The 17,284-nt window shown below is 40.2% G+C and overlaps 1 protein-coding gene across 3 annotated transcripts in view; it reads left to right on the forward strand.

The window, feature by feature from the left end:
- Nucleotides 1-17,284, forward strand: part of rptor (regulatory associated protein of MTOR, complex 1) — a 427,059-nt gene that overhangs the window by 186,722 nt on the left and 223,053 nt on the right. For all 3 annotated transcript variants that reach the window (XM_078571169.1, XM_078571168.1, XM_078571170.1), the window contains one exon: nucleotides 14,431-14,589. In XM_078571169.1, the coding sequence (XP_078427295.1) occupies nucleotides 14,431-14,589 (159 nt within the window). The remainder of the gene's footprint in view (nucleotides 1-14,430; nucleotides 14,590-17,284) is intronic.

Genomic DNA, 17,284 nt, shown 5'->3' on the forward strand with positions numbered 1-17,284 from the left:
TAGGATTTTAAAAAAATTTGAATTCCCGCTTTTAATGTTTAGTTAATATATTTTTATGATTTAATGTACAAGAATCAACTGCAATTGTAACTTCTTAAGCAAGTAGAATGAACTCCTGCCAAGTTCCTGACTTAGTCCACAGTGTGTCAGGCAGTATAACCTTTAAATCTGACCACTTAGCAGTTAAATAGAAACTGATGTCCAAAGAACAGCAAACAGTTCAAGTGGTTGATTGGTTTTGCTTCAGAAGGAGTCGCTGTTTCCTTACTCCTGCTTCATTTCATTTGTGACCACTCCATCACTACACTAACTTTGCCTATTAATACAATTTAAAAACAAGACTTATTTAGTGAAATAAGATTGTTGCTTGGGTTAAGCCTTAAGAAGCCTCTGCTCCAAAAGTATGCAGGTACAAAAATCATAATGGGGAGCTCCTAATTTAAACCAACTATATGCACGAATGCAGAAAGAGATTTATCTCTAGCCATTTTTGGAGAGGTGCATTGGGACATTGGTGGCCTTTCATTTGGTTCAAAATCAGTTAAGTGTCTTTATGGAAAACACAAGTGCTTGTCAGTCTTATGTTTGGAGCAAAATGGTGTTTGCTTCAGTATTATAGCCTTGTTTGGTATGTTCTAGCAGTTTGGGTTTAATGTTCCAAAACATCAACCTGTGTTAATCAATATTGCAATTCCATTTACAGCTTTTCTAAGTGAAGTACTTCTGGTTCTGAAATAATTGAGTTGCAGTTGAAGCTTGAACAAAGAGAATTGTTTGATTTCCTCCCTTGTACTCTGTCCCCAATCCACTGAGGTGATTTGCTGCGAAGTTGAGCCAAAATCTCACAAAGTAAGATGCATATTGATTAGTGCTGGTTCATTCAAGACTACTTGAGATGTTGTCAGAGTAACCCTCTCAATCCGTGTGTTTTATCACGCAGTGGTTTTCCCTGAAACACTGCCATCCATCCTCTATTTAATATTGGTACCCTCATTCAGAGGGCCTGTTTATTCTTTCGTTATTTCTCAGGCCAGCAATAGGATAGAACAATACAGGTAGGGAACCTAACATGTCAGCTGCAAGAGGTCCAGAAAGCAACAGCATGGAATTAAGTGACAAATATATTTCAAATAATTTGAGGCATTTTTTAATTGAGCTTGTACAGAAGAGGTTACCAATAAACATGAATTTTGTTGGCAGGAGTTATTTACTAAATTGCCATCATAGTTGTGTTGTGCTTTTGGTACAGGCATTGTGTATCTAACCGTGGTGCATGGCCAGAATCTCTGCAATGAAGCCATATGTTTAATCACTGGTGGTTTCAGAAGATATGTGAATTGTGTAATTGTTTTTGAGACTTCTGGTCTAGTTTGAACATAGAACCTGTAAAGTGTTGGAACAGAAAAAACTTGTTGTTAAATTCACCTGTTTTATATCATAAATACTTTCGTCATGTTAAAGCTCCAAGGCTGAATTTTTGTGATTTGATCAGTTGATTTTAGTTCAGACTTTATTTTTCTGCTACTATCCGCTCTAGTCAGTGAATTTGACTGTGCAATAGCAAACTCTTTTGTAATGCCAGGATATGCTGCCATTGCACTGTACTTTTCCTGACCATATAACTCTGGAGTCAAGCTCTGACCTGGTGCTTGAACCCAGCAATGAGAGAGAACCCCCAGGTCGGTCATCTCACACTGGGTTTGACACTGCATGGTGTTTAACTCTTATTGTTGAGCTGAATTTGAACAGTGCTCTGAGGGTCTGTTGGGAAGACTGCATAATTTTTAAGAGAACGGTCAGATTACATGCGCGCACAGACACACCACCCATCCATTGTGTGATCCAGATGCTGATGACCGCTGCAGACGCATAGGTACCTCAAGTGCTTCTACCTCAAAATTTGAGATTACAGACTACGCCTCCCTATTTGAGTGTGTCTGAGGGGACTTATGTTGATTATCTCCTCTTGCATGCAGATACTGTAACCAAGCTACTCCATTTGCATCAGTCTTAATTTCAGCTCAAGTTTGGGTCCACTTGTTGAATTGAGGTTTATCACATCATTAAGTCTGTCTGTAGCAGCTGCCTTGGTCACTACATGGGGCATCTTCAAAATAAACCACTTCATTCCTGTATAAAGCAAGTAACCACCATGTTTGCCAGGGGAAGCACCTTTATCAGTTTCCCAGTGGAAAGGGCACAGTAAATGTGGATGATGTCAAATGTAAGCCTTTTCAACAATTACTTGAGGATGAAATTTTTAAGAGTTTAATATACTGTAGTGTCATGACTCATTTGTCATTGCTTCAGTCATGATGACCATGAAACCATTGTCGAGTGTTGTAAAAACCCATCTGGCTCACTAATGTCCTTTAGGAAAGGAAATCTGCTGTCCTTACCCGGTCTGGCCTTACATGTGACTCCAGACCCACAGCAATGTGGTTGACTCTTAATTGCCCTCTAAACAAGGGCAATTAGGGATGGGCAATAAATGCTGGCCTTGCCAGCATGCCCACATGCCATGAATAAAAAAAAAATTGTTCACTGAACAAGAGCTGTGGCCATAGATCAGTCCTTGCTCTTTTTCTCCTCTTAGCAGCAGTGAATTTTGGTATCCTTTAACCAAGAGGCTGTGTCATCCTCCTGCTTTAGAATCATGCCACTCATTTCAAACTTCAGTAGCAATATGTCTTTACACTGCACAGATTTCTTTTGATTAAAGAGTATACAATGGTCTATGAATTATAAGTGCTCTGGTGCACAACTGCACTGGGTTTTAGGTTTTTACATTCTGTTGCAAAGCATTTTGCAACAGCCAATCCATAAATGTGTCGCCTTTGCTTTCTTTCAAACAGCAGCTTCAAAGAGTGTGGAGCATGCTGCCTGCTCATCTTCAGAAGGGCTCGTTGAAGATGAGTAAAATGCTAGAAAGTGATTCTTTAAGACCAGATATATTCCCGTTGCAGTAGTTGGCCTTTTGCAACCAGCTCAGCAATCAAAATTACCAAAGAGCTACATGCACTGTAGATCAAAGAGGGATTTGTTTTGTAGTTGGTCCCAGATTTATCACTGAAGTGCACTTCATATTTTACATGGCCAGGGAAAAAGCACCAGGCTTCACCACAAGTTATCAGTTGAGAGAGGTGTATAATGACGTGTAAACCGTTAGACTTCACTGGTGCAATGTTGATACGTGCAATGTAGACTGCACTGTTTGGGGTAATCTTTTGTCTCTGCATGTCAAGACATGTATTTCATGTCTTCATGAGGGCCTTCAGCTGGAATTCTGATCCCTTTGAGCACAGTTACCTAATGTGGATGGCAGAAATGCTAAAATGCCATCCTTTTATAGTCCTCCAAGTGCAGGTCAGCTACTTGTGCAGTTAGCTGCTCATCCTCAGTGCATGTAGTAATACAGGCAACCTGTATTTTTTTCAGCGTTAAGTAGATCCATTGACAAGTTCATGTTGCCCTGGATAGAACATTGTATAACACTGGACGAAGTATGGGTACAGATAAAAATGATTTGCTTAAGTGCAGTTTTGCTATAACATGTTGTATCGATATACTAAATGCATGATTGCAGCATGGGTAATTCAAAAAGCCATGAGCTGGTACCAACTTATAACTAGATGAATTGAGAGAAACATGAATATTGTTTTATGCTGTAATGTCACAGCCAGACTGCTGGTCTCAACAAAGCTATCAGCATGTACATATCTTTAGATATTGAAATACAGCTTTAGCCTGAATGACCCTTAAATTTAATTTTGTTATATTTCATTAAAAAATAGAGGAAGTGAAACATGGAGAGACTCATCTGCATCTGTCTAGCCAACTCCATTCTGTCTCTTCATGATTTTAACCTGTGCTCTCCCATGTTCTAGATGCTTACACATTAATCCTGACCTCAGGAAATCCTGGCTTTAAAGGATGTTAAAATATAATTTTGATTTTATTGCTGTACATGGTCTCACAATTGTCATAAACTTATCTTATATCCTTTTAATCAGGAAGCTGTATATTTATCAGTGTTTGACTTAAAGGCTGGCATTGGGCTCAATTGAAGTAATCTGCTTATTGAGTTAAATGCAGTTCACATCACAATCACTTTGGATTAATGAAATATCAAATGCGGACAAAACATTTGTAGACCAAAGTAACTATTTAAATTATGTGGAAGGAATTAAGTATAAACATTCAACAAATGCTAAAATGTACAATAATTATAATAATAATGCTGACTTGTGAGTTAGATGCACACTTGTAATGTGACTGCATTCAAGATCCACTTTCTTCCTAGTTTCAGAGCCCCTTGTGTTGGCTTGGAACAGGTGCCATGTGCCTATGTATTTGAGTCTTAATACAGGCATGCATCTTCTGACCGTAGGCCAGTTTGTATGTCTATCCTACATCATGATGTTTTAGTAATTTTCAACTCGACTTCAAATGGCCCAGAAAATGGATCCCTTCACCTTGGGGATGGCGACAGCCAATGTTACTATTTCAATCTCTACGTATGGACCAGGAATTGGCCATCAGGTTGGGATTAAAATGGGACTGGGGTTGGTGTTGATAAATTCATTTTTCTGTTGTTGCCAATTCTGCATTTGAAACTTAGCTTATAGCAGAAAATGGGATGTAATTGATGGTATATTTGACTGTGGCTTCTCACAGTAAACTAATCTGCTTCAAGATATTATTCAGTAAGGAGCTGTATGGAAATTTTTGTTGTAAACTTGGATCAGTGCAGCAACAGAGAGCTGGTGCAAGGCAAGAATGTCTATGACCATTTCAAACAGTGGTTACCAAGTTCACTGATCTATTTTAATCTTTAGAAGGCTGCCGAAGATGCCTAAGTCCCATTGCTTCAGGCTGGTACAATTTATACTGGGCTACACTGCATAAAACAATATTAAAAGATGATTGAGGGTTTAGCTGAGCAAATGTAAAGTTGCAATCATTTTTCTTTAAATCTGGCTGCTTTGGATGTGCTTCAGAACAATAAAGTGAAGCATGAGTTGAAATGCATTCAGTGACACGTCATAAGCAGATGGTGTGTTACAGTTCACTTGGAGTCCGAGTTGCTGTGGCAGCATGCACTTCTACATGCATGTTGTAGCCTGAATCTATGGATAGTGATGGTAGAGGCTCCCAACATTTTTACCATGTGGCTGACCTCTCCCGTTCTTACTGCCTGCCATTGACGTGTGTTGGAAGGATTTGCAGTTTGTTACTCAACCTGTTTGGCCGCGTTGTGAACGCACCTTCCTCGGCCATCAAGCCCTAGGATGGGACTTGAAAGAGTTTCTGGCTCAGAGGCAGGGACGTTACCCACTTTGCCACAAGACCCCCTCATTAAATAACTACCCTCATGCAAATCATTTGCGTCATGGATAGAATCCCATTCTTTCTTATCTTGTCTCTTGTTTAATGTGCATTGGAGTACAGGTAACCTGTTCCTCGGCATCTGCCAATGAGTTATTGGCCAGGGGAATCAAACCAGCGTTTTCATTGCAGTCTGGAAGTGCTGGCCCTTTATTTTTTTAAAAATTGCCCTGTCTCTCTCCCAAGCTGCCTTGAACGCTGCTTCTGGCTCTTAGCTAAGGCTGCACTCAAAGAGGACTGAACTTTGTGTGGCTGAGGGAATTACTGATTTTGTTTTGATAGCTCCTTGAGATTAGGAATACCTGGACAAAGCACACATCAGAATTTGGCCCCAGGTGCAGCATTGTTAGCAGGTTGGAAGGCTGAGGGGGCTGAGATTGTGAACAAAGAAATGAGATAGAGAAGACTGCTCAGAGATAAAAACAAAAAGCTAAAAGCTACTGCGGATGCTGGAAATCCAAAACAAAAACAGAATTACCTGGAAAAACTCAGCAGGTCTGGCAGCATCAAAAACAGAACTGATTTCTTCTCCACCGATGCTGCCAGACCTGCTGAGTTTTTCCAGGTAATTCTGTTTTTGTTAGAGAAGACTGCTCGTTGTATAAGGAATGGGTGGGTGGGTGGGTAGGAAGGAGAGAAATCATCAAGTGTGAACTCAGACAGAAGAAGGAAATGACTGAATAAGAAGTGAGAATTAATGAAAAATTTAGCATTTCTTTTATTTTTAATCACAATCTGATTTAGCAAGAGGGTACCAGTATAGAGCCTCCTCACCAATGAGGGAAAAACCCTCGTAACATATACTGTGATCTCTTCAGTTTCTGGTAGCCCTACAAATGACTTCTAATTGACAGTTAGAAAATGAGTGGCAGAGGTTGAGTCCATTATTCTGCTTGATGTGCACTACTATGCTCTCTTGAAATAAAAAAAATCAGCTAATCTGTCACAGGAATGTCATTTTCAGTATTCAATTGGCATGCTGTCATAGTGAAAAATTTGGAACCTTATTCCACTGGGGGCTTTCCCCCTACCCCCTCTTGTCCTGAAGGCAGTGATTCACAGAGCAAATACACTATTGTGCTCTGGTGGCAGTTAGTAGACTTCAGTCCTCTATGCAGTTAGGATGGTTGTGTTGCATTGTAACTTTAGTGAAGCCATTCCAGAAATAGATATGACACCAGCTCAATGAGATGACATGATTGTAGTAAGAATTTAGTGACTGCAGGGTAACTGCTAGCAATCATCTCCAAATGAGCTTAATATCTTTGTCCTTTATGGTAAGCTTTCAGGGAGAATTTCACGTAGTGAATGTTTGGTGATGCATGGATTGCATTGCAATAATCCTCCTATTAGAAGGAAATTGTGCTGTAAACTACAAAGTTAAATTAGAAGATTCATCTACATTATTGATTTGAGAATTGGTCTAATGTAAATTGTACTGGTGGCATTAGTTTTGATTTTCATTTGTAATTTTGTTGATTTTTATGTAGCATTCGTTTAGTTTTAATGCACCCACTATGTGCTGGTTTCATAGTTGATCATGAGGCACAAGATTTGCAAAATTATGTCAATAAATGAAGATATATGAGTACTTTGTTTTTGAGCACCAATTGCAATCAGTTTTGTTTAGATAAGATACCATTCCAGCTTACTACCTTTATATGGCAAGAAACTCAGTGAAAGGACATATAGTTTAGCAGTATTCACAATTTAGAGGCATTCAAAAGTTTCAAACTTTGATTCATTCTGTAGCACCCACCTGGGCCTTGAACCTGGCTCTTCCCAGCTCAAGTCTGTCCTGTTTTGACCCATGGATTGATGTATTTAAGAATTTAACGTTTTTGATTTCTGTCTGCATTGGAAGTGAGCTTTGAACCCTGAAAATTGACCAAATATTTTAGTGGGGCACTTAAAACCCCATTTGAGCTTCTTTTCCTATTTGCCTCAAGTTCAGATGCTTAAATTACACATACTGTGTATTTCCGTTCTGGGATAAATCATTTTTAAGGAACATTTCTGTTCCATCCAGATGACAACTTGTGTGTATTATGGTACCTTTGAATAGTTAATATCCTAAGACATTCCATGCAAGTAAATTTCCCAAGGTGCACTGCACAAGACAAGTGGACAAGACTAGTAGCTGGAGGAGGGGATAAATGGATACATACTTGCAGAGGGGAGTTAGAGGAGATGATTTAAAGTCACGGTCAAATAGGTATGTTTTTAAGACTCAATGTTGGCCTCAGTGCAGAGAAATAACATTGTTCAGAGAAGTTTAGGGCGAGAGTTTCAAAATAATGATTGAAATAGTTTAAAATAATGTTAGAAATTATAGTTTAGGGTGGGGGGATGCATGGTAAACTGAAGCTGGAACAATAGGGGTTGCAAGCATTGCAGGAGGAAGCTTTAGAATTAGAGGGGTGAAGCTAAGGATTTCTAATTACGTATAAGGGTTTGAAGTCAATTTGGTAGAGGAGAGAGAGTCATTGGATGTTAATGTTGAAATTGTGCTGCAATAGAATAGATGCTTTCAACTGGTAATTAAGCACAGCTGTCCCCAATTGGAGAAGGATTAGGGAATCATTGCAAAAGGTATCAACTGGTTCACCCTGGGTGTCTGGGGGGGACCTGGGAGAGCCTGTGACTTTGCTGTGCTGTCTTGGCAATAAACCTGTTTTAAAGTACAGACTGGCTTCAGACTCATTCTTCCTCAACATACAATTATTGGAGTTAACATTGGTCACTGGCGAGAAGAGAGGTGATGGGGGAAGTAAGACAAACCAAGTATAGCCGCCAGTCAGTTGTATTTCATCCAGTATCAACTTTTGGTAAAAGTAGTGCTGCTATGTAGGATGATATCCTTTTTTGTCTTCTGCTTATACCTTCACAATCTCCAAGCTCAGAGGGCATGGGTTTTTACAGTTCTGTGCTCTAGGCTGGCCTGTGTTACTTAAACCACACCCCCCCCCCAACTCTAATATCAAACAGGAATTTTTGGAAATAAGTAGTTGGGCTATCAGCACCTGGAAAGAGAGCAAATGTTAATTTTCTGCTAGAGACACCCTACATTAGAATTGATGAAAGGCTGTCATCAGAAACCTAACTTGTCTATTTTATTACAGAGTTCAGGCATTTTCTGCACTTAATATCATCACCTATGATTTGTCACAATTGAAGGTCAAATGAAGGAGGATGACTCTTTTGTTGAAAATTCTTACGTCACTTTTGTCTTTTTAGGTTACACAACGTAATGTACAAAAGTGCTAAAAACTATCCAGAATGCATCAGTTACAATTCAACATCTCTTCAGGGATTTTTTAGATTGTGCCTGGCCTCCCTAGAAAGCTCATGAATTGTGCAGCTTCAGCACTTGGACTTTAAGGCACTTTACCTGGAGGAAAGCCGTGTATGCCTACAGCATATGTTACAAAAGTCCATGTAACTGCTGATTTTGCGAATGTTATATTCAACGTCATTCTCTAAAGTGGCAGCCTTTTGGGCTTTTGGCTTCTTTGAAGCTCTTGGCTGCCTTTGCTAATATTCTAAATTGGCATGTACATGGAATGTGAGTTCTGACAGCTGCTGAAGCATTTTAATGATTATTAACTGTAAACTTTGAAATTTTAAGACAACTAATGAAATTAGTATTTGGATCCATCTTTGAAGATTGAATGTGTGGATATGCTGCATTTTCTAACTTGTACTGAAGACCAGTTTTGTCATGAATATATTTTTAAAGCTTTACATCTAGATATAATGGTCAATACAAGACATGTTCTTGTGCTAAATATTGTACGTGGCGTATATAGGCTTATCAGAATAAACACTTTTTGGTAGTTGGTGTCATAAGTCTCATTGTTATCTATCTTCGAAAGAGACTTGGCATTGTAAAGCAGGAAGCTTCACAAAACTTTCATAGGAACTTCATGCATAATCTTGCAATGAAAAACTGCATAAATTATGTTTAGGCCCAACTTGAGGTTGGAGTGCCAGGGCTACTTAACATGCAATTTCAATGATGCCTTCATTCTAGAATTGACTAGAAAACATAACTCGCATGACAATATAGCCCAATTATGCAATATATCACTTTCACCTTGCTACTTTCAAGTGAATTATAAACACAAGGCTGAGGTCTCAGTGGACATTAGAAATGTTTGAGAGGCTTTTGATGATTAAGGAATGTGCTGAAGACCTCATTTTTAAAAAAAATCATTTACGGGATGTGGCTTTGCTGACTGGGCCAGCATTTATTGCCCATCCCTAGTTGCCCTTGAGAAGGTGTGGTGAGCTGCCGCCTTGAATCGCTGCAGTCCATGTGGTGTAGGTACACCCACAGTGCTGTTAGGAAGGGAGTTCCAGGGTTTTGACCCAGTGACAGTCAAGGAACGATGATATATTTCCAAATCAGGATGGTGAGTTACTTGGAGGGGAACTTCCAGGTGGTGGTGTTCCCATGCATCTGCTGCCCTTGTCCCTCTAGAAGGTAGTGGTCATGGTTTTGGAAGGTGCTGTCTAAGGAGCCTTGGTGAATTCCTGCAGTGCATTTTGTAGATGGTACACGCTGCTGCTAATGTGCGTAGGTGGTGGAGGGAGTGAATGTGGATGTAGTGCCAATCAAGCGGGCTGTTTTGTCCTGGATGGTTTCAAGCTGCTTGAGTGTTGTGGGAGCTGCACTCATCCAGGCAAGTGAGGGATATTCCATCACACTCCTGACTTGTGTCTTGTTGATGGTGGGCAGGCTTTGGGGAGTCTGGAGGTGAGTTATACGTCGCAGAATTCTTAACCCCTGATCTGCTCTTGTAGTCACAGTATTTACATGGCTAGTCCAGTTCAGTTTCTGGTCAATGGTAACCCCCCCCAAGATGTTGATAGTGAGGGTTTCAGTGATGGTAATGCCTTTGAATGTCAAGAGGTGGTGGTTAGATTCTCGCTTGTTGGAGATGGTCATTGCCTAACACCTTGTGTGGTGCGAATGTTACTTGCCACTTGTCAGCCCAAGCCTGAATATTGTCCAGGTCTTACTGCATTTGGACATGGATTGCTTCAGTATCTGAGGAGTCTTGAATGGTGCTGAACATTGTGCAATCATCAGCGAACATCCCCACTTCTGACCTTATGATGGAAGGGAGGCCATTGATGAAGCAGCTGAAGATGGTTGGGCCTAGGGCACTATCCTGAGGAACTTCTGCAGGTTTGTCCTGGAGCAGAGATGACTGACCTCCAACAACCACAACCATCTCCCTTTTATGTTAGGTATGACTCCACCAGCAGAGTGTTTTCCACCTGATTCACATTGACTCTAATTTTGCTAGAACTCTTGATGCCACACTCGGTCAAACGTGGCCTTGACGTCAAGGGCAGTCACTCTTGTCTCACTTCGTGAGTTCAGTTCTTTTTTCCATGTTTGAACCAAGGCTGTAATGAGGTCAGGACCTGAGTGGCCCTGGCGGAACCCAAACTTGGCATCAGTGAGCAGGTTATTGCTAAAGAAGTATCACTTGATAATACTGTTGATGACCCCCCTCCATTATTTCATTGATGATCGAGAGTAGACTGATGGGGCAGTAATTGGTCGGGTTATATTTGTCCTGCTCTGTGTACAGGACATAACTGGGTAACTTTCCACATAGCTGGGTAGATGTCAGTGTTGTAGCTGTACTGGAACAGCTTGGCTAGGGGCGCGGCAAGTTCTGGAGCACGCCTTCAGTACTAATGCCAGAATATTGTCAGGCCCCGTAGCCTTTGTAATATCCATTGCCTTCAGTCATTTCTTGATATCACGTGGAGTGAATCGAATTGGCTGAAGACTGGCATCTGTGATGCTGGGGACCTCCAGAGGAGGCCGCGATGGATAATCCACGCCGCACTTCTGGCCGAAGATTGTTGCAAATGCCTCAGTCTTATCTTTTGCACTGATGTGCTGGGTTCCCCCATAATTGAGGATGGGGATATTTGTGGAGCCGCCGCCTCCAGTGAGTTGTCTAATTGTCCACCACCATTCATGACTGGATGTGGCTGGAGTGCAGAGCTTAGATCTGATCTGTTGGTTGTGAAATCGCTTAGCTCTGTCTAACACTTGCTCCTTATGCTGTTTGGCACGCAAGTAGTCCTGTGTTATAGCTTCACCAGGTTGACACCTCATTTTTAGGTATGCCTGGTGCTGCTCCTGACATGTCCTCCTACAGTGGATGCACCTACACCATGTGGACTGCAACACTTAAAGAAGCTGCCCAAGTCCTAAAGGACACAGCTGCTAGACTGGGTCTGTGGTAGGTGGTGAGGGAACCAACAAGAGGAAGAAACATATTTGACCTCATCCTCACCAACTGGTGAGACGAAGTCCAGCCTCTTGCGCTCTTCATTGAGTTGATCTCCTGGCTTGATGGTAATGGTAGAGTGGGGATATGCTGGGCCATGAGGCTACAGATTGTGTTCGAGTACAATCCTGCTGCTGCTGATGGCCCACAGCTCCTCATGGATGCCCAGCCTTGAGTTGCTAGATCTGTTTGAAATCTATCCCATTTAACACAGTGGTACTGCCACACAACACGATGGAGGATATCCTCAATGTGAAGGTGGAACTTCTTCTCGAAAATGACTGTGCAGTGGTCACTCCTACCGATACTGTCATGGACAGATGCATCTGTGACAGGCCGGTTGGTGAGGATGAGGTCAAGTATGTTTTTCCCTCTTGTTGGTTCCTTCACCACCTGCCACAGACCCAGTCTAGCAGCTGTGTCCTTTAGGACTTGGCCAGCTTCTTGAAGTGTTGCAGCCCACATGGTGTAGGTACACCTACTGTGCTTTTCGGGAGGGAGTTCCTGGATTTTGACCCAGCGACAGTGAAGGAACGGTGATGTATTTCCAAGTCAGGATGGTGAGTGGCTTGGAGGGGAACTTCAATTTAACAGTCATCAGGCAATGCTAAAAAAAAGTTGCCTTTGCACCAACTTGTATATCTTTTGTGGCAGTAGTTCCATAGTTGCTATGGACAATGATTGTGCGCAGTGTGCTATCAGAGTGGTTGTGCAAATAAGCATGAGTAGCTGAGCATAAGTTTGGAAGAGGTAGTGAGTAGCATTGCTGATGAGTAGGTTGGGGGAAAAATTGACATGTGAAGACCTGTGAAAGCACTGGGGAGTACGATTACATACCTTGATACAGAAGTTAGAATGTATTGATTTATTAGTAACCATAATGAAAATCAGCAGCTCCGCTGATCTCTTGTTCTCCGTCCTTCCACTTCCTGACCATCCTTGATTTGACTATTACTAGGGCATCTTGCCCCAGCTCATCCATGGCTCCTGATCCCAATTCACACCTTATCCACAACATATTAAATCTGAAATGCTTGTCCATATTTCCACACATGGTCTTACTCACCATAGAACTAATATTGACAGTCCTATTTCCGCCCCCCCCCCCCCCACACACACACACACACACACACACACACACCCCCTGCCCTGTCCCCTAGTGCCCTCTTTGCTGATTCTGGATTGGGCTGCAAGTTCCAGAGGGATCACGGGACGAACAATTGGGGATGTGAGCCCCAAGGCAGCAAAGGCGGCTGTGGAGCAGAGACTCAGATTTGACAACCCTGGGATGGGCTGTGAGGGCCTTTGAAATGTGCACAATTTTTTTTTGCCTGCGGACATGGCCTAATTCAATGATTCTGAGGCCCGATCGCTGACAGCAACAGAGTATGCAAAATAGTAAAAATGTCTTTGTCTTATTTGTACCTGTATCCCTTCTGTTTGAACCCCCATCCCGCTCAACAGGGGGTGCGGGAGGAGGGTTTTCATTCTGGAGTCGCACCAAATGTGGAGCATTAAAATGGGGGTCACAGCAGAAAAAAGCTTGGAAAGCACTTTGGCAGGGCATTCAGTTACAATGGTCATGTTCTCTGAAACTCCCTACTTCAACTCCTCCACTTTGCCCAACTTTAAAATCCATCCGAAAAGATGTATTTTTTGTCAAGCCCATCCATCACGTTCCTAATCTCTCTCTTCCTGGTTTTTGTCCTTGGGACGTTTCTTTTCATTAAACATGCTACGATCTGAACCTACTTTTGATTCAAGTTTTTTTTGAAACCCTTCCAGCAATTAAAATTAAGCAAATTAAATAAGAGAGCACAGGAGACCTTTGTTCTATTTTTAAAAAAATCAAAGGAGCAGATAATTTGAATTAAGAGGAGACTATGGGTAAATGATGGTGGTGGTCCAACACACCCACAACCCTCTCTTTCTCAGAGTTGGATGGAACCACAACTTTATCTTCCACAATCCACTATCTTCTGGATCATTAAAATGTTATATATTTTTAAAAGATTTAAAAAAGATGCTCTTAAGCATCTCTAACATTTGAAGTTTGGGGAGATCTGAGTATTTTGCGGGATGAAGCAAAAGATGTATACAATCCCATTTGGTTGAAAGGCATCAGGAACTTGCTGGCAGTCATGCATTGCTGTAAAGGTGCCATTTTGATAGAAATGGGATTCCTATTAAGTAAAAGTAAATTCTAAGCTATTGGAACTACTGGTTGAAGGAAGGTACACCTCTAACGATAATAGCTGAAATAGCTCAGTATGCATTATAATCCAAATAAATAATTACATGTTAGAAATCTGTGACATTATAGAAGATGATCACTCATGAAAGTTTTTTGCCTTGGAAACCTAGGGTGTTGCAGTTTCTCCTTACTTAATTTCATGCACTTGACTGCTTGCTGTTTATTTCCAGAAGCTCAATTTTCCCATGTTTAAAGTGCACCAATCAATCAATCCAGTGCTAATGGAGCAGTAATCAGAAATAGCATTCAGATCTTGGTTATAATAGATCATTTGGAATTTATGATTTCTTGTGCCAGTGATTGTACTGTGTATTTTTAAAAGAAAATAGTCTGTAATCCCAGCTTGTTTATTCCATTGATTCCCATAAAAACAGAATATAGTTAGCAAGAGATGGGTTTTACAAATTTTGATATTCTTTTTTACTTAAGTCTTATGCTTATTAATAAATACTGTCTCTCTTTCAATAGGCCAGATATAAGCAGAGCCTGGACCCAACAGTGGACGAAGTTAAAAAACTCTGCACCTCTCTCAGACGTAATGCCAAGGAGGAGCGTGTGCTTTTCCATTATAATGGACATGGAGTGCCAAGACCGACAGTAAATGGCGAAATCTGGGTATTCAATAAGGTAAATAATAATTGTGTACTTTATCATGCCAATTTTGAATGCTGGTAATATCTAGGATTAAACTCTAACATTATTATTGCGTTCCTTCTTGAAATCAGCAGCCCTGGGGAGTATTATAAGTGAGACTATATCTTTCATGCCTGTTAGTTGTTCAACATAACTAGGATATAAAATTAGTGTATAAAAATGCACTTATGTTAGGAAGGTGATGGCTGCTTCCAGGTGCTTTTCACAAAGGACTTATATGTTGAATCAATTTGTGTAGAAACCTGGAAGCTACAGGTTGGGTGAGTGTAGTTAATCATCAAGTGGTACCAGCCGTGGAACTTGAATGAGTCAATTATGAAATTAAATGAATTTTTAAAATTTCTTTGACTTATATGGATTTGATATCGGTGAGTGGCACATGATACAGTATGGAATAAGCCAGAATTATTTAACAGATTAAAATAAGTTTTCTAAAGTGTCTACATTGCATAAGGATGCTGTGTGAAAATGTAAATTAGGTCAGTTCTGGTGGCTTGTGCCAAATTTCTGGCAGTGGCTTGATGGAAGGAGTGAAATAAGGCTTACATACAATGTTTAAACTATCAAAATTTGTGCATGTATAGAATGTATTGTCTATCTTTCTAACTGTGTACATTAATTTATCATAGTGAATAATATTTTGAGGACCTGATTACACTTTGTATCTGTACATATAATGGTTAGATATGTATTCTCTCTGCAGTTCCCCACACGATGAATTTGTAATTTAAGGCCGTCTTGGGGATAAGTTAAATGCAAAGGCAACTACTTCCACCAAGGGGAGTTAAAATGAAAGAGGTAGACACTGTGCATGACATTACTTCCTTTGCAGCAGCCTGCCTGGAGCAGAGTTGGGGGAGACCTCAAAATAAGCGACCTGTCCTCCTTTTAGGGGATATGCTGGGACTTGTGGGTTAGTAAACAATTTGAGAAGAGAAAGTCATCAATGAGATTTTAAATTTAGCAAGTTATTTGCCATTTGGAGTGGATTTAACCTCGGGTTGTGCTCTGATCATGTGTATATTACACGGGCCTCTAACCATACCCTTAATAGTTTAGAGTCATTGAGACTCGAAGCATTAACTCTGTTTCTCTCTCCACAGATGCTGTCAGACCTGTTGAGTTTTTCCAGCATTATCCTTAATAGTTTATATTTAGGATAATATTTCCTACAGTTCTAGTTTTTGCAAATCAGGATATGATTAGCCTGGCATATAGCTCAAACTGACATTAAAAAAACATTTAAAACCTTTGTCAAAGCACAAAAGCACCTCAATCACAAGGTAACTTGATGTAGTATCACTTTGTTTATATAGACAATTACTTGTAACTTTAAGGTGTAAAACCTTCAGGAAACTTTGCAACCAGAGTTCTTGCATTTTTGCTGCGGTTTGCTGCTAGTGAAATCACTGTAATTGGAGATGGAGTGCTAAAGTAATAGAGACTTTCTCTTAGAAGAGGAGAAATTGGAGGCAAACACATTTGGAACTGTGGTTGCATCCTGTTATTTGCAAAGATCTTGGCGAGGTTATTTAGCTGCTTATTGTTATGGAATAGTGCATAATGTGGAGGAAGAAATAAATAACAGGTATCAATATCATTGTCCTTTTGTTTGATATGCTAGCATGTATGCTGGTGTGTATGCTACTGTAAAACGTTTTAATTAATCTAACTGCATATTTAATATGAGTCCAATTAGAATAATTCATTCACCTTCAACAACATAACCATTATGTCTTTCAAGTAAGGCTTTGTAAAGCTTAGAATTTGCAGAGTTCAGGTTTAAATTGCCCTGCATGTTATTGACTGCATGTGCTTCTAAGTATCAAAGATAGCCCAGTAAAGCTGATGTGCAGATTTTGGCTTCCACTTGAAAATTTGATTGAATTTTTGATTTTCAGTATTTTTATTTTCAACCATTATATTTTTGGACAAATACAATTCCAAAGTCATCCAGTTAGTGCCTCTTTCCAATGCTCAATCCATTCAGATAGTATAAGAGAAGCTTACTGGATAAACCCTGAAGCCATTGAAGTATGTTTATGAAACTAGGTAAGCTGTTCTACTTCTAAAAAGGGATGACAGTACAGTTTTCTGAAACTTGCCCATCTGTATAGCTAAGATTTGGATGAAATATGTTGCCAAAATACTCTATATTCCAGCTTGGATGTCTATTTTGTAATTAGTTTTTAAAGTTAAATTGTTTCATTTGCATTTTTAGTAATGGCAAACATGAATTTTGATTTAACAGGAAACCATTGTAAAATGCCCAATAAACTGAGTTAATCTCGTTGTGAAGTTATGCCAAAAGCACTGGAACTGAATATTTTAGTTTGGTTTAAAGGCAATAAGTGCAAACATACACGTGTAGGTTGCAGTGCTTTGCTTTGTGCAATATTCAAATGGTGTCTGAGGTCTAACGCAACACCAAATTTCATAACTTCTCATAACTTAAAATTTATATTTCAAAGGGTGATGATGGGGCCAGTACAGCTGACCTGATTATTTTTTTAAAGTCCAGAACTGGCGTGTTTTTGAATGAAGTTGCATTTGCATGGTTAGATCATTGCAACCTTGCACTATTTTGCTTAACTCCATTGCTGATTTTTTTTTGCACTCTGACTTGCCATGGCATACACTCATTGTCTTTACTATTTTTCTAAAGATA

This window comes from Cetorhinus maximus, chromosome 24 (genome assembly GCF_964194155.1).
Source record: "Cetorhinus maximus chromosome 24, sCetMax3.hap1.1, whole genome shotgun sequence".
Lineage (NCBI taxonomy): Eukaryota > Metazoa > Chordata > Chondrichthyes > Lamniformes > Cetorhinidae > Cetorhinus > Cetorhinus maximus.